Source organism: Perna viridis, chromosome 4 (genome assembly GCF_037379345.1).
Source record: "Perna viridis isolate PV_CMFRI_1.1 ecotype Kerala chromosome 4, ASM3737934v1, whole genome shotgun sequence".
Lineage (NCBI taxonomy): Eukaryota > Metazoa > Mollusca > Bivalvia > Mytilida > Mytilidae > Perna > Perna viridis.
In genome coordinates this window covers 4,864,813-4,891,619 of record NC_142448.1, presented here as the reverse complement: position 1 = coordinate 4,891,619, position 26,807 = coordinate 4,864,813, and the positions used below count along the sequence as shown (strand labels likewise).

Below are 26,807 nucleotides of genomic sequence, written 5' to 3'. Positions count from 1 at the left end.
GCAGTAGATAGGAAACATTCAGTATGTTTTATGGGATGGCTTATAGCAGTAGATAGGAAACATTCAGTATGTTTTATGGGATGGCTTATAGCAGTAGATAGGAAACATTCAGTATGTATTATGGGATGGCTTATAGCAGTAGATAGGAAACATTCAGTATGTATTATGAGATGGCTTATAGCAGTAGATAGGAAACATTCAGTATGTATTATGGGATGGCTTATAGCAGTAGTTAGGAAACATTCAGTATGTTTTATGGGATGGCTTATAGCAGTAGATAGGAAACATTCAGTATGTATTATGGGATGGCTTATAGCAGTAGTTAGGAAATATCAGTATGTTTTATGGGATGGCTTATAGCAGTAGATAGGAAACATTCAGTATGTTTTATGGGATGGCTTATAGCAGTAGATAGGAAACATTCAGTATGTTTTATGGGATGGCTTATAGCAGTAGATAGGAAACATTCAGTATGTTTTATGGGATGGCTTATAGCAGTAGATAGGAAACATTCAGTATGTTTTATGGGATGGCTTATAGCAGTAGATAGGAAACATTCAGTATGTATTATGGGATGGCTTATAGCAGTAGATAGGAAACATTCAGTATGTTTTATGAGATGGCTTATAGCAGTAGATAGGAAACATTCAATATGTATTATGGGATGGCTTATAGCAGTAGATAGGAAACATTCAGTATGTATTATGGGATGGCTTATAGCAGTAGTTAGGAAACATTCAGTTAGTAGCTTATAAAGTAGCTTATAATTGTCTTTCTATTTTTTAGGTTTATTCTTTAAAAATTAACAACAACTGTTGGTTTTTAAAGAATTTCATCATACAATGATATAACAAAAATATTTGTCAGTGAATTGATTTGAGCTCATTTCTATTATTGATTAATATAATAGTGTGTATATGTATGTGTGTGTGTGTGTGTGTGTGTCTCTCTCTCTCTCTCTCTCTCTCTCTCTCTCTCTCTCTCTATATATATATATATATATAAAATTAATCGTCTAAATAATAGTCAACAATCACTCTTACGGGGTGATGGATTGTTAAAAACGATGCGAAACATGACAATAAATAAAATAAACGTCTAAATATGTTTAACATCACCAGAAGATGGTAAAATTTAAATTGATTATTTCGGATAACAGATATCCTTCCTCAGCATAAAACTCATAAAACTATATGAGCATAAAACTCACAAAACTTAACAAGCATAAAACTCACAAAGTTCAAGATCAAAACAGATTCAGAAGCTGAATCGCGTACGCTGTGGGTGATTGTACCTTTATCAAAGGCTCACATAAGCAATTGATGAGGAGCCTGAATGAAAATAACATATAAATTTTACTACCATCTTCTGGTGATGTTAAACATATTTAGACGTTTATATGCCTTAAATAAACTGAGTGTGTATATATATATATATATATATATCTTTATAGACTGATTTGTTTGGTCTGGTTGGAACGATACATGTGTTAGTCTTCAGAAAGTATATGCAGATCTACCAGTGTGAAGGGGAATGGAAAACAACATGTAGCTTTTTAAGGTTGGTATTTATAGATACATGTTAATGCTATAAATGTACAGTAGTCAAGGATCTGAAATATTAAATTTTAGTAATGTATTGTCGGAACAGATTCCAAGATGCTAGTTCTTATGACACTGTTTTTTGTATGCCTGCCCTCCGCATGCTATACAATAAATCTTTGAATGATTTTAATACACCCTGGTTAAGCTTGTTTTTGTGGAAGAAAGATCCCTTGATTTTTTGTTGTATTTTTATTTATACCCCTCACAAACAAAGTAATCACTCTGTTTGTCCGTCTGTTTGTCTACATTTGTTGTCAATGTAACTCTTTTTTAACAGCTTAAGAGCTTTTGATGAAATTTTATAGGAAGGTTGGGTATCAAAAGTAGATGTGCATAAGGTATATGATTAGTGTTAGATAACAACAAAAGGAGATAATCCAATGTGTTTTTTTTTTTTTTCAGTTAAGTCCATTTGAATTATGGTGTATTCACTTTGTGAGCTTCCTCACAGTATTTCTAGTTATTTTTAGCTTCAATTTGTTTAAGTATTGTAAAATGTGTGAGACTTCAATTTAGTATTTTTTTAATTCCTATTTTAAGTTCACCTTGAATATACACAGTGTGGGAAACCACCACTCGCCAGCTCGCCAAATACGAGTAGATGTGTAATTTGGCGAGTTCTCATTAGCTTACACTCGTCAATTTGGCGACCATCATTTGATTGGCAAGTTCCAAGAAAAGTTAACCAGCCAACAGGTTATAAAGTAAAACATTCCTTAACATCATACATTCAAAATATGTTCCCTATATTTTAAGAAGTTTAGCTTGAATATGTACAATTTTATTTACTTGTAAAGCATTGTTTACGATCTGCCATTTCAATTCCCAGTAAACGGGATGTGCCAAAACCTATGCAATGGTTCCAATCTGGTATTAGTATTCAAACAAAATTATCTTGGTAATTTAAGATATGTTACCTTGCAAATTAGTTTTTTTTTTGTCAAAATAAAAATGAACAAGAAGCAAATGATAAATATTTTCTTGTTTCATAATGATGAATCTGTTGAAATATAATTTTATTTTTAAAATATGAGTTAAAAAATGGAGTACTTATTTTGTTACTGTAAAGTACATGAAAAACTTCAATGGGAGGGAATATTCAAAAATGGAAAAGTTTTTGATAAATTTAAAAACAAATGAAAAGATAGTTGAAGAAAGAAAAAGAAAGGTAGAAGGGAGTCAAATCCAGGAGAAAACAGATGATAATACAGAAAAAAAAATTGGCTAGTTGAATTTCTATTTTGCTGGCAAGATCAATATTTCACTAGCCAGAATGGCAAGTTGGGAAAAAAATGGTTTCCCACACTGGGTACATCTTTGTAGAAATGAACATTTCTTTTAAAATATCTCTGAACTCCCTGAACAGATTTGATGATATTGGTTTCAATCATCATAAAGATGGCTTCTTTAAAATTGTGTAGATTATGACAGTCAAGAAAGAAACATAAGGACTACTTTCAGATTATTTGAGGACTTGTATCCTCATAATTATGGTCAAATAAAGGTTCCCTTTTGTCTTCATCTTGATGAGCTTTACAAAAGTCATAAAACTTCTCTTTATAACCCTTGAAAAATACAAAAAATATTTTTTTTTTTTTTTTTTTTTTTAGTTTTAGCTTATATTTTTAAAACCATAATAGATAGAAACATTCATTTGGTGAAATGATCCTTATGATATGGCCTACTAAAAATCTTGTGTTGAAGTTGTGGGGCCACTCTGTAGTAGGGCTATTTCCCTTGAAAGAAGAAATGCAGCATTTTTTATGGGTTTTCTGTGGTGTTAGTATGGGACTCTGAACTTTGTTTTTCATGTTTAGTGTTGTAAACAGGGGATATCAATCAGTAAATTCTTGCCTTACATTCACTTCAATAACAAATAGACTGTGACAGTATTAAACATACAACTGAAATTTATATGTTTATAATATAAATCATTTGTCTTTCAGATCTTGGAATGTTTCACTTTGGAAGAAATTGTTTCATGATTGTTTAAATATACCAAGTTGTGATGAACTGCCTGATATTGTCCAGATCCGTAGAGAATTTGAAGATTACTTTGTAAACAACTTACTGGAGAAGTATAACAGCATACAGAATGCTTTGTCCTACCAAATAATGAAGTAAAAAGGATAAACACATGAGACAAATCTAACATTTATAATCCCTATTTATTTATGAAGAACCTAAATGGCATTCACCTTTCTACATTAATTATTTGAATAGGATTAGTACAGGCCAAAAAACCTCTTCTCTGGTCTGACTGTAGTACGTTGTTTTCCAATTCATAAATTTGAAGACTTTTATATTTACATGCATATGATGGTTGTGGATTTTTAAAATGGAGATCATGATAGGGTTTTGCAGAATTGTAGAGTTATTGCCCCTTACCATCTTTTTACTGCTACTGTATCATTTGTATTCAATGGCATACATAATCAGACTATGTTTTGAAGATGTGCTTGACAGATTGTTTCCAATATTTATATTTCGAATTTTATAAAGGTGTATGTTCTGTCAATGTTTTTCTAGTTTTATTTTCTCTGTTTGGACATGTATTTTGAAGTTAAAGCCAGTAAAGAAAGGTTAGGCTGTCCAGCTGTCCCAAAAGTTCTATTTTTTTCAGTTTGGCTAAAATTCTTTAAAAAACTTGAAACTCAAAGGAATTCCTAAATATTCATGTTACTGCACTGCTGACTTGAGAGTTTTGAATACTTTCTTTGCAGTTTTTGCTTCAATGAATGCTTATTTTGTAATTAAGAGAGTGCATCCTAATTGTCTGTAAATGTTTTCTTCATAGTAGGTATTTGGGTGTTCTGTTGGAAAATCACCAAAAAAAAAAAAAGAAAAAAAGAAGGAAAGGTCGAAAATTTTCTCTGTTAGTCACTTTTATGTTTTCAAATTTTTGGCTCTAAAATTAGGTTTTTTGCCAAAAGGTGCTGGACAGCCTGAAGAGTATTTTCTGAAATTCATTTGGTTTGAATACATTAGGGACATTGCTATATATAATGGAAAGGCATACAATGTCTACTTTAATGGTATTGTTATATAATACTGTGTTGTCTCTTATTCATTACTCCTCCTATACTACTGAATGGAATTGAATGGAACTCACTGAATTTTTATTTTATATTCCCAATGTCAATCTCCTGTTTCAGATTTTGATCTGAATCTGGGGTTTCACATGGCAAACATGGATTTAGTCCTTTGTGAATATGGGGATGTGAGGGGACGCCATTACTCCTCCTACACCACTGAATAGAATTTAAAGAAACCTTCATGGAATCTTTATAACTTATTTCCATTGTGCATCTCCTATTTTAGATTCTGATCCAAATTAATATGGAGGTGAAAAGGTCATGTTATATAATGGAGAAGTTGGGGAATATCAAGTTAGTGAGCATTACTCACAGTTTTTCTTCATTGATTTGTAATATCCTTTCTTTATCCACCCTTTATTCTATTACAAGTTGGTGGTATATTTGAATCACATCTACTGTCAGAATTTCATCACAAATATCTCAAATTCCAATAAATGGCTAGATTTCAAATTTGGTATGTGTCTTTATATAAATCTGGGATATGTTGTAAATGATTGTTGTATGGTATTAGCTTCCTGTTTTACGAGACAGAACATGGAATGAAAGTTTTCTTCACAAGAATCTCAACTGCTGCTAGATAGATTGATTCATGGTAGCTCATTCATTATAATTGAATTTTGTTGCTCCATTGAAAAGTATGCCATATATCTAGCATGACAATGCACATTCTTAATAGTGAGTGGTGTTAAGTTGTTATGTTGTGTTTATGATAACATGTTACTTTCTTCAAATTTTTGAAGTCTTTAATTTTAAGCTCACCTGACCCAAAAGACTATGTGAATTATTGCCATCACTTTGTGAGTTCCGTCATTAACAATTTTTTAACACTCTGACACTACTGAACCATGAAAAAAACTGTTTCACAAAAAAATAGAATGTAGCTTATCAAGCTAGGTGAGCAATTTAGGCTCTATAGAGCCTCTAGTTTTCTATCTAGTTATCTTACATGAAATAAAACATTCATTTCTATTTTCCTGTATTGAATATATGGTAATGTAGTTTTTGTTAAGGTCCATGTTACTACAAATGAACAAAATGTAAAATTTTCATAAAGCTATGAATATTGCCTGATAATATCAACTTTGTTGTAATAATATAAAAAGTTGTTCATAACACACTAAAACATATAAATATAAGGAAAAAATAATAATTTATGGCATTAGTGCATTGTAATGACATTATAATGGTGCTATAATTTTTTATCATTTAGCAAAAAATGCCGAGAGATGTAAATTTTGGGTTTTTTTTGGACGTGTTTACATCCAGAAAACTATGTCCACACCCAAGTTTCACATCTGATAAACTATGTAATAATGAATGAATTCACTATATATAAAGTTGTTTCTTAGGTGTGAAGACCAATTTCTTGCCAAAAATATGGCCAGAAATGGATAAAAAAAATACAAAAATTGGACAGAATATATGAATATTAGTTAACTTGAAGCAATTTTTCTGTCCTTTCAATGCAAGAATTATCGGAAGTTTTTATGTTTTCTTTATGCATTTTAGATCAATAAGACCTAAGACCCTTATCACCACTTCTCCTTTTTGTTGGTATCTTATTAAGAGGAAGAAATTACTCATGATTGTTTTATTATATAATGCATTAACAAATACTTCATTTAGAGTATAAATAGAGAATAATAATTACACATTATCACAGAACTCTACACAAACACTAGCTTGCATTAAAAAACTCAATCATTCGTATATCTAATACACATGTAGTATCCTGATATAGGTTATCATACCTGAAGCAAAATGTCAACTGGAAAATATCAAAAACATAAGTTTCCCCATTAATACATATAATGAAGAGATTTTACATGTATTATCTTACTATATCTTAATATAACTGAGGAAAATGAGTAAAAGAATGCATGTATTTACATCTGAAGTGTACCAACTGGAAGTATCTACTTTGGAAAGGAATAATACCTCTCAAAATCTTCTACAATTGTATCATTTCTAAAGGTACTTAGCAGATTTTATCCTTTTAAATACAAGAAAATTTCAAATTTTAGAAAAGTGATGTATCTACCATTTTTGGACAGTCCCATTCTTTACACACAATAAATTGTGGTGACCTCTACATATAGTTCTAATCTTTTAGCACCAATTTATTAATTTGTAATGCTTGTTACCAATAAAAAAAAAGGCACTTTGATGACAGAATAAAGTCTGCGAAAAAGTTGAGCACCATTAAATATTAAAGGTTTTGTGGACATTTAATACCCCCGTCTTTACAGTTGAGACATATTATGGCATACTGTTGTCAGTCCATCCATAGTTCACACTTTTCACAATAACTCAAAAATAATTCCAGCAATTGTAATGAAACTTGGGTAAACTGTTATCTTAAAAAATGTCAGCTCCCTTTCAATAATAACAGTTTTTCATGTTAAAAAATTGGGTAGTAATTTTCTTACTACTTTTAACAACAATATTGGGTGCCAATATCTTGTCAAACATTGAACCAAAGTAAACACTTTTCATTTTTGTCCATTTAGTGCTATGTCTGTTTAGTAATGCACACAGAAATGCAGAATGCAATAAACCTCAATTTGAATTGATAATGCATTCTAATGACTGTATACAATTTAAGAAATGGTGCTGAACTTTGGCAATGAACTAAATTTCAATATCTGACTCATCAAATACACATTATAACACTGTATATACTGTAATTCTATACAAGAAACAAGTGTGATAAAAAGAAAATTTGTACACAGGTTTCATCTAAAATTTTACTACTACAGAATCAATCATAACACAAACAATATTACATTTGTTATATTTGGAGTCAGCTTCTTTGCTTCCAATTAAAAAAAAAAAAAGAAAAAAGTATCAAAACTATTAACTCTGGTGTTATATTGAGGGCAATTTATGGAGGTTTAAAATAAATCAAATAATTTTATAACTTAAAATTCCAATTCCAATATTTTGACCTCTCGTAGAATAAATATTTTGGCCTATCAAAAATTCTATAAATGTCAGATGTTTTGGCCTCTCAGAAGACTACCCGTTGTCAGAACCTGAAATTGTAATTGGAAACGAGGAACTACAAAATAAATCTATCGAAAAATATAAATACTCCAAACATTCTGTACACATGATGGAATGCTACATTAAACACTCCAAACATTCTGTACACATGATCAGTGTTCTTCCCAGGCCCTTAAAGTGCTATTGAATTCCAGCTTGGTACTGTGCTTAATTTGAGTGCTGCACTATTGACATCAATACTGTGGATCAAAAATCAATTGACAGAAAATGTATTTGCCCTGAGGTAAATTACAGGATCCTACAAGGTAATTAGCTCTTGAAACCTATAGCTGTAAACACACTATGGTCTGCTAATAACAGCATGACCGCACAGGTGTCTGAAGCCAATCTTAATTATGAAAATTGTCCACAAGATCCTTACCAGTAACCCACCTGGCCACAAATTAATTTAAGGGAAGGTGTAGAATACAAATATCCTATACTGAACCAATAAAAACTAACTAGGGTCAAAGGTAACTCAACCCTGGCCAAAAGCATGTTGCTATTTATAAATGAAAAGTTGAAAGTTGTACAATCACAAGATGTTTTAAACATTAAGAAGCTGATTTATCTTATAAAAGAACATTCCCAAACAATATTCCATCAGATACTTCCTAAATACTTCGAAAAGAAAAAAGAAATGGCTGTCTTTTCTTTACATTGCCATGTTGTTTTGTATCAAGAACTCATGGTTTTTGGAGTTTATTAATAGATAATAAAATTCCGCAAGTCTAAACATAGTACCACAGGTGTGATGAACAAATATAGACTTTAGTCATGACAGAGACCTGTAATTAAATTTATTTACAGGTCTATGGTCATAGTAGGGGGTTTCTGTCATGAATAAACTTCATTTTAACAAAACTATAATATAAAAAAAAAAACAAAACCACTACAAAAATGTAGTGTGTCGACTTTAAATGACAAGATTAATGTTATTTTCTAGCTCCACACTACTGACTATCTATTAAATGTACTTGATTAGATAATTCTACAATTATACTGATAGTTACAAAGATTAGAAAAAGCGCTAATAAAGAATGCTCTTAATCAAATGAATTTCACATTCAAATGAGCCACTGAGGCACTGAAACAATGACAACCAATCAATGAAGAACCTGGGTATGTATGAATGTTTATGAAAAATTACTTATCATAATTTGATACAATATCTGTTTAATTTTTGTATAAAAAATAAATAAAAAAAATGGTAATAAAGTTGTAATTACCGCAATTGAAGAATCAAAGCGCTGAAATCACTGGAGGTTTGTGATTGTTGTAGCCTGAACAAAATTGTAAAAATTACATGATGAAAAATATAATTGTGATCATACATTTGCATTTTTCATATTGAATATCAAGACCTGTTTTTCCATAATATGCATAAATCAAATGTTAATCCATACTTTTTATCCAACTTAACACACAAATGCAAATTTTGTCCCATTTCACATTTTTTCTGAATTTTTAAAACCGTCCAAAATATAATTTGCATTAACATTAAAAAAAATATAGTAACAGATTATTATACTTGAATAAAACCAATATCAGCTTAAGAAAATAATTTCCTTGATGAACACAAGATTTCAAAAACTTGACTTTTATCAATTTCAATTTCAAAAGGTAAAATATTTACCTATAAGTAATTCATACACAGCAACGTACATTTTGAATACACAGATCAATTTTAAGTAATACAGTAAATATGAAGTGGCTGTGACATTTCAACATGGGATCTATTAATGTTGTGTCATGCAGAGCTATCCAAAAAACCTGGGGAGAACACTGATGATGGAATGTTCCATTAAACAGTCCAAACCTTCTGTATACATGATGGAATGTTTTATTGGCAGTTCAGTATATTTTAGCAAAGCCACTAAATAGAATCTTTAAAAGAACAGTTTTATGCAATGAAGCAAACATATTGTTCTAGTTTTCTGTCTTGTATTGAATGAAATTGTGATACAATATTAAAGAGTATACTTTCCTGTGTATTAAACTTTCTAGCTCAAGCAAATATATGGATACCAATAAACAGGAGGAATATCCTTTACAGAAAAACAAAAACAAAATAAAAACATATCTTTGCAAATGGATTATTATTTTTACATACAAAAACAGTCAATACAAGCAAATCTCCAGTTTTAACTTAATTTGAAATACAGTGAAGACCTGTCTATACCAAACCCTAAAGACCTGTCTGTACCAAACTCTGAAGACCTGTCTATACCAAACCCTGAATACTCTGAAAACCTGCTGAAGCAGACACTAAGTAAAGTCTCTTACAACTATTTTGTGTATTTATATACTAAACATAATTTAATACCCCAAAAGGGTTTGGTTTAGACAGCTTTCCCTATACAGTGACAACTTCAACTCATTATCTTTCAATTTTGATACTAAGGCCACGTATTTAACTGAACAGTTTCTTATGTATTTTGGTTTAATAAACTAAATGTACGTGATAATTTAATTTTCTATGGCAAACTAAAACGTGTAAAAAAAACCCTGCACCAGTGTGATATATACAAAAGATTTTAAAGTATAATCAATGCCCAACATTCTATACTTGTCAAATACTGGTATTTTGAAGCACATGGATGAAACAATTCTATATTTATAGTTGGTATTGACCTAGGGTGATTTTATTATTTTCATTACAAAGCCAAAGTATATGCATGTCTTCAACATCTATAATAATTACATATAAACTATGCATAATTTTGTGTGTTAAGATTTGAAAGAGCAGTCCTCACACTATTTGCACTTAGTCCAAAACTGAGCAAATCACAATTCTAATAATGATTCTAAATGTTTGATTAAGTTCTGTAACCCAAATATATAATTTTCATCCTTTTCACTTTCTGAGGAAAACACATGTGTAAAATCTATCATTCGGACATCAACAAAGCTTCTGTCTCGGTTGTCTTGGTTACAGACTACACAGGAAGTGCTCTCCATACCAGGGCTGTGCTGATATTTGGTATTTTGAGAGTCTTGATGTGAAGAACACAACACAATGTCCTGACTATGAGGAGAGTCCATAGAGGCATTGTACACAATCAGAAGTGAGCTGGCATAAAAAGAATACCTTCTTTGTTTTGAGAACCAATTGTCTATTCTTTTTAATTTTTCAATCACCGATTTAATGTAGTCTTTCCTATAGTGTTTACCTTGGCGGAAAAACTCTCCCAAACCTGTAAAGAGAAAGTATAACAAATTGTTATCTCCATACTGATAAATTTTAAGGAATTTGATTGGGTAGGAGCATGTCTTTACAAGTCTTATAACCTGGTGGTTGCTTGGCCATACACCTGGATGTACCTTACCATTTCCTTGTGGAATGTCACACACAATTTTAAATCAAACAGATTTATATTTTATGTTGACTTGGCTAGAAAAAGCTTTAATCAGAATCTACTGTTCAAATAGATGTGATATATCCTCAGTAAATTACCATAACCTTATCAGCATCATGTAGTCGTGATAATGTTAACAGAGAAATAGCGCAACAAAATCAAAATAGTAAAATTTCCCAAATCCAGTCTTTTCATGCCTGGTTGATCCTTATACTTGAAATAAAAACAACTCAATTTACTCCAATTTATAATACGACAAAATAATGCCTAAGATACTGTAACTTCTAAGTGGCATTATTTTGGCCCTTTGATAAACATTCCATGAAAATTTCATAAATTTCCATTCAGTAAAGAAGGCATTTCAGATAAGATATGGGTATCCCCATGTTAGGGAAGCTTAAAAGAATCATTCTGATCAAAATCTAAAATAAGAGGTGCACAAGATCCTGTAAAAGTTTTCCATTCAATGGTTTAGTAAGAGTAACGGGTATGAAATTGGTAACCCTGTCTCCAGATATTCATGAATTACAAAGTCCATGTTTTGCTATGTGAAATCTCCAATTGATTAGGATTAAAATAAAAAACAGGAGGTGCACAATGAGAATTTATGATAAAGATCATGTGAAAGTTTCACTAAATTCCATTCAGTGGGAGGAGTAAGATATTGGTAGCTCCGTGTCCCCTTATCCATAAATAACAAAGTCAATGTTACCTCCAAATTGATTTGTATCAAAATCTAAAATAAGAGGTGCATAAAAAAAATGGAAATATGTAATAAAGATTCTATGAAAGTTTCACTGAATTAGGTAAAGTAAAGGATACGAAATTGGTCCTCCCTATGATAGTGGTCATAAGATTTCCCTCCCAAATTATCATAAGTAACATCCTATCTTTGTAAATTACATTAAGGTACCAGTATCACATTGCATATCCCTCAGCAGATGTACATTAAAACATGGAGGGTATAAAAATATAGTGCATTTTCTTTTTGCCTCTTTACAAACTAATGATTTGTCAAAAGATATGAACAATGACTTATAAAACAGAGCAAACATAACACTATAAGATAACAAACTGCTTGTTAAGAAAATCTACCATTATAACATAAAAAAGTTCCACTGAAAAGGTTTGATTGATAAAAGCAAAATGAAGTGAACTCGCTCTACTTTTTTTTTGCGGGAAATTATTTTTTCACATGTCCTTAGAAATGCTAGATAAGTGAAAGTTTTATTAAATCAATTTACATATTTAAAAAAAATCCTAAAAATATGCACTTCACTAAAGAAGTCTATGGGAATATCTATATGATAGAGAGACCTAGTTTAAACCAGTTATAACTGTTCTAAATATCCTAATATTGGTATCAGAATTACATCAATGATTCAATCGCTAATGAAGTATTATAAATCATTTGTAATATAAAAGAAGACCACTTGTTTCTAGATCAGCAAAAGTTTGGGTCAAGGTGACATAAACTTACAGAACTGTTCTTATCTGAAGATGGTGTGCACCAAAGTAAGCATGCAAATGTGATTTTCCCGATTTGCATCTTAAATTCGAAGTGAACAAAAAAAAAGATGAATAATCTAGGGTACTATTTAAAATAAAACCCAGACATAAGATGTCAGAAAAAGTAATACAATTTCCAACATAATGCATATAGCTCATATAGTTCAACGGTCTTTAATAACTGATAAACATAGTATTGAATAAATTTAGACTTTCTATAAACCTGAAATATCAGACTGTTCACCATTGCTATATATTTGAAATACCAGGACAAGAAGTAGGTGTACATTCTATCATTTTATTTTTAAGTTTTACTGAGACAGACATCACTGAAAACCAATATATAATTAATATTGGAGAATTAATTCAAACAACTTCTTTGATGTTGTTATTTTTGATTCAAGGAAAAGTCAATTTCCCCATAAAATCACATTAATGAAGAATTATTAATGTCAATAACATCAATTTAGTATAATAATCTACAGAGGACTGAGGCACTAGATGTTCCGTTGATTAATTATCTCTGTAAATATGAAGAAAAAAATATATTGTTAATGTGTATAATAAAGAAAAAGCCTCCAATGCATTTATTTTATTTACCGGTACATATTGACATTATATTTTTTCTCCACATTTACATGGTTTATTAACTTCTAGGGCCTGTGGCTGGGGTTTTTCCAGTGAAAATAACTGGAATCCTTTCAATGCCTGTTTAGATCTTCACAATTTTCTAGTTAATAAGATACATCCTAGAGTAGCTAGAATTGATTTCTACAATGTTAACCATTCACTGCTGTACGTGTACCATTCACTGCTGTACTTGTATAATATGTATTACTGATGTTCAATGATAAATAAAATATAAAAATACATATATTACAGAATGAATGTACCCAGTCTATCTACTGTTATAAAATAAAGATTCTGAAAAAATAGGAATCTCTAAATGCATGAGTGAGTAATGGTATATTATGTAGTATTATACAAGATCAAAATAACTGTTGCTGTGTCATGGTGTATCACCAAACTGTAAATAGACTTAGCTATAATTACATTATATAATTTTTTTCACAAGTTAACTTAAATCAAGAGGGATCTGAATTAAAACATAAAATTTGAGTAAATATAAGATTTAGCAGTTAAAAGTTATTATCTGATCAAATGACCAAAAAGCTCCCTTGTTTAATTCAACAACAGTGCATATCTTCATAATTTATTGCTAAGTCAAGTGAGTCAACTATATACAAGAGATGCCTGTTATCACAGAACAAAGTGATTCAGGTTTATACAGAAATCAACTGGTATCACAAAAGCAAAGTGTTGGAGTATTAGGTCTCACTTCATGCTTACCATCAATAATCATTGTATCCTCTGTCAGCTTTTTACAGAAATATTTGTCATATTTCTTCATCTTCTTCTTTTCTGTGTCATATTTCTGAAAAAAAAAAGTTCATAACATCTTATACTTTGCTACATGAGGGGATTGAAGGATTTATCAGGAAAACACCCGAAAGAGAAACACACTGCAACTGATGTTGTAAAGAGACCCTGATCAGCTTATATATTATATGCTAAATATTACATGTCAAAATCTGTATCGCATGCTGTATCAACACGAGACTTCTGTATTACCCCAACGGCCATTGCCCGCGGGGTTATATAGGTCGAGGGTTGATACGGCATGTGATACAGATTTTAACATGTAATGTTCATTATATCATATAATTTAACCAGACTTTAAGTATGGTCTGTGAAGGGGTGTGATATAAGGTATGCCATGTAGGTCTAGGGGTGTGATATAGGGTATGCTATATAGGTCTAGGGTGTGATATAGGGTATGTGATTAACAGTACTACTACAATATAAGGCTTTATTTGAAGTGATACTAAAAGGTGTACTTATAAAATGTTGAAGAAATTTATTATAGTTATTATTAGCCTGCCTCCTACCCTATTCATGATACCAATATGAAATGCAATGTTTCATATAACTTTAGTGTCAACAAAACCAATCTTCCATTTCAGGTATCTTATATTCACAATATAATTTGTAGTAATAAGGTAAAATATGCACATAATCTTCATAAAAGATCAATGGTTAAACCAAGCTATGGATGACTGGATATACCTCAGTAAAATACCAGAGGTAAGGAGTGACAAATATAAATAGTAATGAAAAAAAACCACATGATTCTACATAACATCGATTTTAAAAATGGGATTTGATTGAAAAAAATTTAGAATATTTTAAGGACATATATTTAAACTAGCTTGGCTATCCTTTGTAGATGTCACAATTTTAATAGTATTTACAGTTAGTAAATATCATAAATAAATAATACATTGAGTGTTTACATAATGTGTTCTGCGAATACTGTATTGATGTATGGCATCCTTTTAAACCATTTACAGACAGAAAAAATCTATTGACTAAAAGGAAAAGTTCTCTGACTTTCTATTCAAAGTTTTACAATAATACAATGATTATTTCTATATATCAAATGAACAAGGAGTAAAGCCTAGCAATAAATTTATATAAATAGAGAAAACTTCATGCTTAGGTATCAATTAACAGAAGGTGGATGTGGCACTAAACCAAAAGTCCTCCACACAATACAAACAATCATACCAAAGTTTCAGACCAAAATAAAACTTCCCATTGAATATTAAATTTAAATTCTAAACTCATTTTCAAGGTTTCCAAAATAGGTTTATATAAAAACAAGAGGCTCCCAAGAGCCTGAATCGTTCACCTGGTTAAAAGTTTCCTTTCCAAATCAATAACTCTAACAAGGAGTTGTTCCACAAATTTGACTTAAAGAAGACTTAAATTTTGACTCAAAGAACACTTTGGTAGAACTTATCATAAGGATCATATCATCAATTAAAGGTTTTCTTCTATCTATTATAATTTTCAAGATATTGGCTGAAAACAGCTAAAAACATCATTTTTCGCCTTCCAAAGGCAATTACTCTAACAAGGAGTCGTCTGACAACTTGGATCCAACAAAATTTTGTAGGCCCTTATCCTAATGATCATTTCATCAATTGAAAGTTTCTTTCTAACACAACCCACCAAGCTAAAGCTACATTTTTTCTGACTATGAAAGATTGCTTATATTTTTGTGAATAAAAATTAGGAAACCCTAAAAAAAACCTATACAAAGCTTGTATCAAAGCACTGAGTTACAAACGAAGTGTGACAGGCAAACAGACAAACTGGGGTAAAACAGTATACTCAGTATACTCACTCCTTTGAAATGGAGATATAATAAAGCATTGTTACTGTACAACCAAGCACACAGTACAGACAAACTGTGGATGGACAATGAGATATCATAATATGACTAGTATGCTATATACAAAGAAACATCTACTATGGTTAATAGCCTCAATAAATAGACAAGGTAATTTGTAATTTTTCAGAATAGTACTAACCAACATGCCAGAAAACTGATATCCTAGTTGCATTACTGGAGGAAATTTAGCTATTTCTAATGCTACTTTCTCAGGCGATGCCTCAGGGTCATATGTTCTCCTTCCCATTTTTATATCTAGTATACAAGGGCGGGAAATGTTCTTTATCAAGTTTTCCAACTTCAGGAACTCCTCTGAAACATAATTAATAAATATAAAATTAATTAATCATTTAAGTTGAATCAGGTATTGTACAAAATCTTTGACCAAGATAATTACCCTATTCATATACTTAATTAAAAAGCTACTCAGATCGTAGCATGACACGACCACTGCCAGATGAACTCTGTTTTCTAGGGGCAAGTGTGGGCACAAAATAAGTTTTTTTACACATTTAAACATAAGTTCAAGTTAAATAAACCTTCTGCTTTTAGGGTGATTTCACAGATTACTTTGTACCCTATTATCTAAACAATGGTAAATGATGGTGTGAATTTGCTAGCATACAACTTAGTCCTTTAAAAAACTACAATTTACAAAAAAAAAAAAAAAATCATGTAAATCAGATGAAACATTTAAAAATACAGTCTTTTAAAAAATTATGTTTTTGGCCCCTTTGACCCCTTGCTACTCAAAAATGAAGAGAGATATTCCAATACTTACTGAAAAAATCAGGATAGGGATTTCTATGAGGAATCCAATGAATTTTTTTGCAAAATCAGAACAGAAATGACTAGAAATACTGTGAGGAAGCTCACTAAGAAAATACCCCCTGCTTCAAATGGACTTAAATGGATTATCTCCCTTAGGAGTCATCCAACAGTAATAATTTTCCTTCATGCACATCTATATATGACACCCAACCATCCTATAAAATTTCATCAAAATCCCTTAAAAACGATTTAGGAGGAATTGTGCTTACAAGGCTTAAACATGTAAAACTCTTGATTAGGATTATCTCCCATTGGAGCCCTACAAAAGATATTATATTTCTTCATGCATATCTTCATATGATACCCAACATTCCTAAGAAATTCCATCAAAATCTCTTGAGCATTTAAGGATATTCGCTTACAAGAAATGTGGACAGACAAACAACAGACAGACTGGGAGATTCTTATATACCCCCAAACTTTGTTTGCATGGGGTATGGCCCCACTCTGGCCCCCTTTAGACTAAAATGCTAAATGCTACTTAACATCTGTTAAATAGAAATGAACTTTCTACAATAATTATAAATAAACACCTATTAAACCCCTTATGATTCCTTTTTATAGAAAGATAGGTGCCAGTGACACCATTTAAAAAGCAAGCTTCCTCTAGCATCAAGAAACAATATATCAAAATTTCTAGATATTTGCTTCAGTTACAAAAGTAATCGCATGGAAATGAAAAAAAAAAAAAATAAAACATTGTTGTCTTTAACAATGCAACAATGACGACAACATTATAAGTAATCGCACAGAAATGAAAAAAAATAATAATAAAAAAACATAGTTATCTTTAACAATGCAACAATGATGACAGCATTTAAAATTGATGCTACAATTTTCTATGGTTGTATACAAATTCAGATTTAATTTTCTTTTGCACATGATGCAAGACTTTGAATAACTTAGAAATACGATAAAACGTTTCATTTATCAGAGGAAAACATTTTATCAAAGTAGAAAATCATGAAAATACATGTCATGCCCTATAGGAACTAAAACGTTTTGGGTCTTATTTTGTAGGTGTGGTATATAATACCATTTAAGTATTAGAAAAATGTAACTTCTTCAACTTTTATTTTGACCCTAAATTTCTGCACACATTGAGGTACAATCCCAACAAGAGGCTTCCAGGAGCCTGAATCGCTCACCTGATTAAATTTTGCCTTTAAATGGCCATAAATATAACAAGGAGTTGTCCAATAATTTGGACTCAAAAAGACTTTGGTAGGAATTATCATAAGGATAGTTTCAGCAATTGAAAGTTTCTTTCTACCTATTATTTTTAGATATTGGCTGAAAACTGGGGAAAAAAAACCAAAAAAAAACCTGTCATTTTTCATCTTCCTAGGGCAATAACTCTTACAAAGAGTCATCTGAAAACTTTGATCCCTTGGAGACTATTGTAGGCCTTAATAATGATCATTTCAGAAATTAAAAGAATTGGGCTAAATCTAACAGTTTTGGAGATATAATAAGTGATAAATACTGTCTGACCCCTATGTTCTATTTTTAGTAACAGTAGCCATGTTTTTTGATGGATAAAAATATGTCAGTTCTATGCAGGATACCACAAGGAACATTCATACCAAGTTTGACTCCAATTGGTCCAGTAGTATCAGAGGAGAAGATTTTTGAAAGAAATAACATTAAAAGTAGCAAAAAACGTTGAAAAAGGGCAATAATTCCAACATGGCTGAACAGATTAAAATGAAAATTTGACCACAGATAGATCTCATCATACTGAACACTTTTACTCGTGTCAGAATTTGTCTAAACCTAATGGTTTGGGAGATATATGCAAAAATACTGCTGTCTGACCCCTATGTTCTATTTTCAGTAACAGCATCTATGTTTTTCAATGAATCAAAAATCCCTACCTCAGTTCTATGCATGATATCCAAAGAAACATTCACACCAAGTTTTGTTCCAATTGGTCAAGTTGTGACAGGAGAAGATTTTTGAAAGAAATAACATAAAAAAATAGCAAATAAACATGGAAAAGGGCAGTGTCAGAGTTTTATACAATTGTTAACAACGACAGATGCCAAGTGATGGCAATTGCTCTTATGGCCTTTGGCAAGGTGAGCTCAAAATTAAATACCAATCCACCTAATGCGACAAAGAAGATAAATATGATATATATAAAACTGAACTATTTATTGCCCCATTGCTTCAAATTTTTAGAACTTTTCCATGGATTTTACATATTTGTAATGGGTTTTATTCAAATGATCAAATGTTGGTTACTACTAAAATTTATTTCATAAGTATTTTTTTCATGGCCATTTCCCCGGGCCATTTGTATTTCCCCAATGAAAAACTTGATATGTCCTGGCAGAGATCTACTAAAGCTTGACAGATATGATGGTACTGTTTGATGATTGGAGAAAAAAACAAGAGTAATAGGATAATTAATTACCAAAAACAGTGAATAACCAAAATATGATCATGAGTGACAAAGAATGCCTAGATTTAAAGAGTGTTAAATTCTCAATCGTTCTTGGCACGAGTGATTATATTTTGGTTATTCACGATAACCAATCGATTTTCCTATTTATTATATCGATTTTCTCCCTTATTTGTTGGTATTTTCAACATAAAATTCTAACTGATATACTTATTATGATCTTTTATAATATTTTGGTGGAAGAAAGTGCAAGAGCGAAATTACCGAATTTATTTCACACTGAGAATTATCCAAAACTTTTACAGTGGGAATATTCAGTAAATCACTGCTACCTATATCATCAAAAAATACATATTTGTAGACATTCAAATGAAAATTTAACAGAACTGAACACTAAACTTGACATGTAATCCGTAGAGTTCAAATATCAACACAATATCTTCAAGTGTTAACAAAATGTCAAGAAAATTATTTGATGCAAAATGGCAAAAGGAAGCCAGGACAAATAAAAAATAATATGCATTTTTATTTTATTTCAGTATATTATTAATCCAAATTATGTAAATGCCAAGATTAGTCTGAAAATTCCACTTAAATTTCACCTCCTAGAAAAATCATTTAAATATTTACAAAAAATCACCCAGAATTTGTCAGTATCAAAAGGAGGTCATTACTTCAGTAGGTACATATGTACTACACTAAGTAGGTGGGCTGTCAGTACATATTGTATAAACCAAACATGATTGTAATTTGGAAAATTATGATACAAAAATTTTCTTATCCTGTAGATGTAGAATCATGTGAAGCTTTACTCTTATTTTTATTTTGAAAAATAAAGATGATCTTTTCTTGGTGTGAAATGTTAAAGTTGCCATGCTATAGTAAAGTGTAAGTATTAACTTCTCAAGTGTTGATTATAATCACCGATAAATTAGGGATCAATGATATAATAATCTCAAGTTCATGGACCCTAAAAACTAATTAGTTTACACAGACAGACCACCAGACCATTCAAGTTAAGACTATAAGAAGATTTGCAATAATACTTTAGTAATGAATTTTTTTCTTGTTCCAAATTTCCAAAAATTACCTATTAAAAGAAAGAAGCAAAGAATGATTATAGAAGTTAACATTCTTTTTACTTACTGGTTCCGTTACTAACACAAGTACCAGAATTAATCATTTAGAAATCCTATTAACTAAGGAATGTTTATTCTATAATTAATGCAAATTAGCTGGGTCAAATGTCATTGCTAAAAAATCTCTATGAAAATCAATGTATCTGATAAAATTTTAACATCTAATATTGAAACAAAATCTTGGTGGTAACCATCCACCAAACCACAAAGTTAGATAGTAAAACCATCCACCAAACCACAAAGTTAGATAGTAAAACCATCCACCAGACTATAACCACAAAGTTAGATAGTAAACCCATCCACCAGACCACAAAGTTAGATAGTAAAACCATCCACCAGACTATAACCACAAAGTTAGATAGTAAAACCATCCACCAAAACCACAAAGTTAGATAGTAAAACCATCCACCAGACTATAACCACAAAGTTAGATAGTAAAACCATCCACCAGACTATAACCACAAAGTTAGATAGTAAAACCATCCACCAAAACCACAAAGTTAGATAGTAAAACCATCCACCAGACTATAACCACAAAGTTAGATAGTAAAACCATCCACCAGACTATAACCACAAAGTTAGATAGTAAACCCATCCACCAGACCACAAAGTTAGATAGTAAAACCATCCACCAGACTATAACCACAAAGTTAGATAGTAAAACCATCCACCAAAACCACAAAGTTAGATAGTAAAACCATCCACCAGACTATAACCACAAAGTTAGATAGTAAAACCATCCACCAGACTATAACCACAAAGTTAGATAGTAAACAAAGTCAATGAAAAATCCTTTTTTATATTAATCAATTAACAGCAGGGTCACAAATTTCATGAAATACTTATCTAAATCTTGAAGCAAACTGAACAAATGACTTGTGAACAAGTACTGGTACATGGCTTTTTATAATAAAGAAATACAGACAACTAACAATTCTGTCAAGTTTGAAACAATTCAAAAAAGTTGTTCTCAGGTTATGATGCAACATGCAAAAACCATCTTTAAGAAAATTTCAATACTTAGGACATTCATATCACCATAACAACTCTGTAAACTTTGAAACATTAAAAATACTGGTCCTTCTAAAGATATGGTGGGACCAGCCTTTTTTAGTATGTTAATATTTAATTACTTAAGAAAGAAAAACATTCATCATCAGACCTTCAAACAGATAAAACAAATAGCAGTGTAAAATTTTAAAACTGTTAAAACAAAGAAACAACAAAGAACTATAGCATGTATAAAATTCTAGTAAACCAGTTGGATCTATCATGTTTTTGTGATTGAAAATCAGTAAAGATAATCATATGATATCTGAATTATTTTCAAGCATTGACAGAGTTATAAGGAAAAAGTTCTGATAATCATTACTGTGTGAAAACATTTATAATGGTCTTTACAGCTAAATGGTAAGTATTAATAAATCTTACGTTTATCAACAGTGCCATTTTTCTCTCCTTGAACAACACAATGAAATCTAGGTACCAATGGCTGGAGTTCTAACAACACATCATCTGTTATATCACTGGCAAATATTTCTCTGTAAAAGTCTCGTTCTCGTTGACCTTTGGGGGGACACTGGACATGCTTAAGTATAGTACCATCATCTACTTCTAAACATCCTGGGAAACAAAATGTAAAAATAATCATGAATAACAAATGCACCTAGTCAAAGTTTATTTTTCAGGAGACTGAGTTACAGGAGTATCTCACATGGACCGTTGGTCCTCACAAGCTAAAAAGAAAGGAAATATATAGAAAATTTGTTAAAGCGGCAAAATAAAAGCTGCACTTGATTCCAAGTATATTCAACAAAGTAGTGCTAATAGAAAAATACTGGGTCAGATAGATAGAAATTGATTCAATATACTGATTTTAATGGTCAGAATTGATTCAACATACTAATGATAAAGGTCATAGAATGATTCAACATACTAGTGATAAAGGTCATAGGTTGATTCAACTTACAAGTGATAAAGGTCATAAGTTGATTCAACATACTAGTGATAAAGGTCATTGGCTGATTCAACATACTAGTGATAAAGGTCATAGGTTGATTCAACATACTAGTGATAAAGGTCATAGGTTGATTCAACATACTAGTGATAAAGGTCAGAAGTTTATTTAACCCACCAGTGTAAATGGTCAAAAGTTGACATACTAGCCCTCATATATAGTTTTTAATTCAACATACCAGTCACCATGGATGTAATTTGATCCAATACACCAATTTTAATGGAAAGAAACTGATTCAACAGAACAGACTACTTTTATTGTTCTAATTAAGGACCCATGGATGGGATTGTCAAAAAATTTACTTAGTAATAAAATTGACATAAATTTTACATATAAGAGTGATTAGCATCAGACAATGATGCTTAATAGTTTGCTCAAGTGATATATAATATATTGCAACTTGATCAATTCACCAGTATTTCATTTAACAAATAATACATTCAATCACATTCAAATATTCAACTACTAAAGTTATAATTGTTATATGAGAAGTTCTGAGGTAGAACAGATACAAAGCTTTATAACAAACCATTAACAAATCTATAAGTGGATAAAACTAACATCACAAATAAAAAACACATTCTGACAAAATTATTAGAATGATTACAATCAAAATTATTACAAAAGGATTTTAAGAAAATCTATTTTACTGTGAAGAAGGATCAAAGTGCCAGGATTCTGTGTTATATCCTTGGTTAACCTAAAAACATGGAACAATGAATTTAAATGGTGATTAAAAGAGTATCAAGGTCAATCTATCAACAAGTTTAGCTTTCCAAAAATATTGTTGTTAGAATGTATTATATGGTGAAAATAGCAGTTAAATGTCCTAATGAATAATTAGGTTTTTTTTATAAACTCAACCATCTTTTTTTATGATGTTGCTTAATTTCAAATGGTGCTCCATTATATTCAACATTTGTTGAATTCCATCCAGCCTTTCCAAGATCCTTCACAGAACAAAAAGTACATAACCAAGAAGATGACGTATTAAATGGTTTCATTTAAATGTGTAGAATTGACCAAACAGATAATTCATTGTTTATTAACTACTCACAAGCATAAAGTACTAAACATATTAACTCATTGGTAGGGTCACAACTCTTGAAACAAGTCAAGGAAATTTTCATAAAAATATTGACATGAAGTCGTTGATATATCCAACAAATAAATCTTCATTAGAGGGTTCTACACCATACTGTTGCTATGTTTTGTGATCAGACTTCCTTTAAATCTCACAAGATCATATAATATGCTCACATATAAGTAATGTGACAACCAGGTCAACTGTAAATAGACCAAGAATATCAATTACCGAAATCTTGCTACAAAGCTTACTTCCATAACAGCTCTAATATAACTCTCAAGCCAAGTATGTTCCCCTGCATAGAAACAGTTCCCAAAATTTACCAGCTGACAATGGAAAAATCTGGTAATTTCCAACCCTGCATAGTCTAGACTATGAAATATTTATTGGATATTAAAGATAAGGCATTACAAAAATATCCTACAGATGTACAAGGATAACAACACCACAAGAAACAAACACACAACAAAAATATGCTAATGGTGAGTAAGTCTTTTTCAGAAAGCTCCAGCATGTACAACAAACATAAATTGATTTGTTCTTTATCCTCACTTATTAGTCAATTATTTAGAGAATTTTACTAATGAGCATTTGATTTTTAAAGAAAGGTTAAACCCTTCATTTTACTTCAGAAATTTCTATTCAATGCATTGGGCTTTCTATCCCATTAACCCAAATAATGCAACATATATATATACCAGCTAAATGAATTTGTGTACTAATAAGGCTTTTGTATTTTGGCACTTTGTTGTATAAAGGATTAAATCATCAATATGATTGAAAGATATTACAGACTATCTGTCTAGAATAGCCAATCAAATGAACCATTGGAGCAACTTGATACAACCACTGATGACCTTTTGCATAAGGGGCAAGTATAGAATCTTAAATCTCAGCTTAACATATCTTATGCTTTGAAAGACACAACATAGTTTTCTGGTTGTAAGTGACTGTGATGACAGAGCTTACAGATCTGAACACCCTTAATTTCTCAAAAGAGTTCACTATAACACCAAGTAGTCCAGACCTTAAAATTTACACCTCTCTCAACAACAAGGTACATCAGACCTAAAGCATCACATGTCTCCCAGCAACAAGGTAAATCAGACCTAAAGCATCACACTTCTCTCAACAACTAGGTGCATCAGACCTGAAGCATCACATGTCTCCCAGCAACAAGGTAAATCAGACCTAAAGCATCACACCTCCCTCAACAACTAGGTACATCAGACCTAAAGCATCACACTTCTCTCAACAACTAGGTACATCAGACCTAAAGCATCACACTTCTCTCAACAACTAGGTGCATCAGACCTGAAGCATCACATGTCTCCCAGCAACAAGGTAAATCAGACCTAAAGCATCACACCTCCCTCAACACCAAGGTAAATCAGACCTAAAGAATCACATGGCTCCCAACAACAAGGTACATCAGACCTAAAGCATCACACCTCTCCCAACACATCAGACCATAAACTTAAAGCGTCTCTCATGAGTTCACCATAACACTTAAGTACATCAGACCATAAACTTAAAGCCTCTCTCAGGAATTCACCATAACACCAAAGTACAACATTAAAGATAAGACTTAAACTGCTCGCATTCTAAAAGGTTCACTATTGACCAATGGAATCTGATATTTTTTTAATAATCTTTTCTGCAGGTATTATAGGACTGACCAATAATGTCCCATAATAATTGAATTACTTTACATGAATTCCATAGGAGCAATTAAACACATGAAATATGGGTAATGGTGTCATCAATAACACTGTTCTCAGAATAATATCAAGCAACCAAGTTTTAATTAAATTTACCTGCTGATCAATAAAGGTTTAATTAAAACTTGGTAATGAATGTCTTGGTAATATTGACAGTCACTTAGAATCCATTAAATATCATGCAAATAGGGTAGAAAAAAAAACTTAATCAGTTGAAGTGCATTTACTTCAACTACATACCATTTTTTATAACAAAAAAGATGTAATTTGATAAAATAGATATTTAAGCAAACCTTATATATCCACTTTCCTCAATTAAAAGATAACAGAATAGAAAAAAAAACATGCACAGGAGACTGGACACAAAAATAGATCATCAACCTAACCAACGATTTAGAAAATTTTTACCAGGGTTTTAAAGAAGCATAGAAATATCCAAACATACCTCAAAATATCCATTAAAAGCTTTAAACTCATTAAAATATGTATTTATTTGATGAATGATAATGTTTTTATTCAGTTTTTTTTCTGATGTTTTTTTGTTAACAAACAACTAAATTTATGGTAATATGCATGATAATTATGGTAAGCTGTAATGAAATTTATTACTTATTCCTTGATATAATAAAATTGAATTATTTGTCTATAAAATGATTTGTGGGATAGTTTTTGAAAGATTGATGATTTACTCACCAATGAGACATCCTAAATGTGAAATAACACAATACCGATGATCTAAAATTTGACAAAATTTTCCCCCCAGTTTTTCAAATATATCACACCTCAATAGAAAATATTTACTTTCCATAGTTATCATGACTATCCTTTTATGTTTTATGGTATTCTTGGATATTCTGTGGTCTTCTTGGGTCTATGGACCTGTTTTTTTTCCCTCTGTATCAATGACAATGTTTATTGATGTCTTTGGCACAATTTTTGTTATAGTAATGGATTATTGTTTCTAGTTTTAATGAAACATTTCATGATGGACACCTTGATATGACCATAAAAATGGTATCCTTATTATTTAGATCAGGTATGTTGTAGTCTTCAACAAAGCATAGGTTTCTGAAGCAAAATGAATGTGTTCATAGAACTTAGATATTCATACCTTTTTGAGACCAAGATTAAACATTTTAAATACATTATAAGATTCACCATAATGGAAAATCTTAAGAATGAAATTGATGTTGAAATCTAGTGATAGAGTTTTGAACTTGGATTAAAAGCCCACATATTCATTCCTAACCATCCTTCATGGTAAGTACCCTTGTGTTCAATTTTCATACAGATTTAAGGCTCACTTATTATGCTGTTGAAATTAAATAACTTGAGTTGATATTTTGCAATATTCAACTTTCAAGCATTATGAAACCTATAAATATATGATACAACATTTTCATTTTGTATCACCTACAATGTATCAAAAGACAAAAAGTCCATAATTCACAGATTTCGATAATATTAAAATTGATTTCAGATCATAAAACCTAGTCTAAGACGATAACCTACCTATTTTCCCATCTCCATACTTGTGGCCAGCCACCTGTGTGGACAATGGTTTAGTCCCTCGGGGTAGAGGTACAGGGTCCTGGAATCTTGACATTACTTTGTCACTTCATGGAGCTTCCAAAATACAAAAAAATGGGTAACATATATAGATAATACAATTACAACATGGCTAACAGATAT

The 26,807-nt window shown here is 31.0% G+C and overlaps 2 protein-coding genes across 13 annotated transcripts in view; one reads left to right on the top strand and one right to left on the bottom strand.

The window, feature by feature from the left end:
• LOC148618524 (mitotic checkpoint serine/threonine-protein kinase BUB1 beta-like) overlaps nt 1-5,671 on the top strand; it is a 36,693-nt gene extending 31,022 nt beyond the window's left edge. For both annotated transcript variants that reach the window (XM_088577548.1, XM_088577547.1), the window contains exons 23-24: nt 1,454-1,560; nt 3,551-5,671. In XM_088577548.1, the coding sequence (XP_088433674.1) occupies nt 1,454-1,560; nt 3,551-3,728 (285 nt within the window). In that variant the 3' untranslated portion in view covers nt 3,729-5,671. The remainder of the gene's footprint in view (nt 1-1,453; nt 1,561-3,550) is intronic.
• A 607-nt stretch (nt 5,672-6,278) lies between these two features.
• Nucleotides 6,279-26,807, bottom strand: part of LOC148618523 (inositol polyphosphate multikinase-like) — a 49,987-nt gene continuing 29,458 nt past the window's right edge. For all 11 annotated transcript variants that reach the window (XM_088577553.1, XM_088577556.1, XM_088577555.1 and 8 more), the window contains 5 exons: nt 26,628-26,741; nt 21,722-21,913; nt 16,053-16,225; nt 13,966-14,050; nt 6,279-10,944 (listed from right to left, as the gene is read on the bottom strand). In XM_088577553.1, coding sequence (XP_088433679.1) covers nt 10,535-10,944; nt 13,966-14,050; nt 16,053-16,225; nt 21,722-21,913; nt 26,628-26,721 — 954 coding nt within the window. In that variant the 5' untranslated portion in view covers nt 26,722-26,741 and the 3' untranslated portion in view covers nt 6,279-10,534. The remainder of the gene's footprint in view (nt 10,945-13,965; nt 14,051-16,052; nt 16,226-21,721; nt 21,914-26,627; nt 26,742-26,807) is intronic.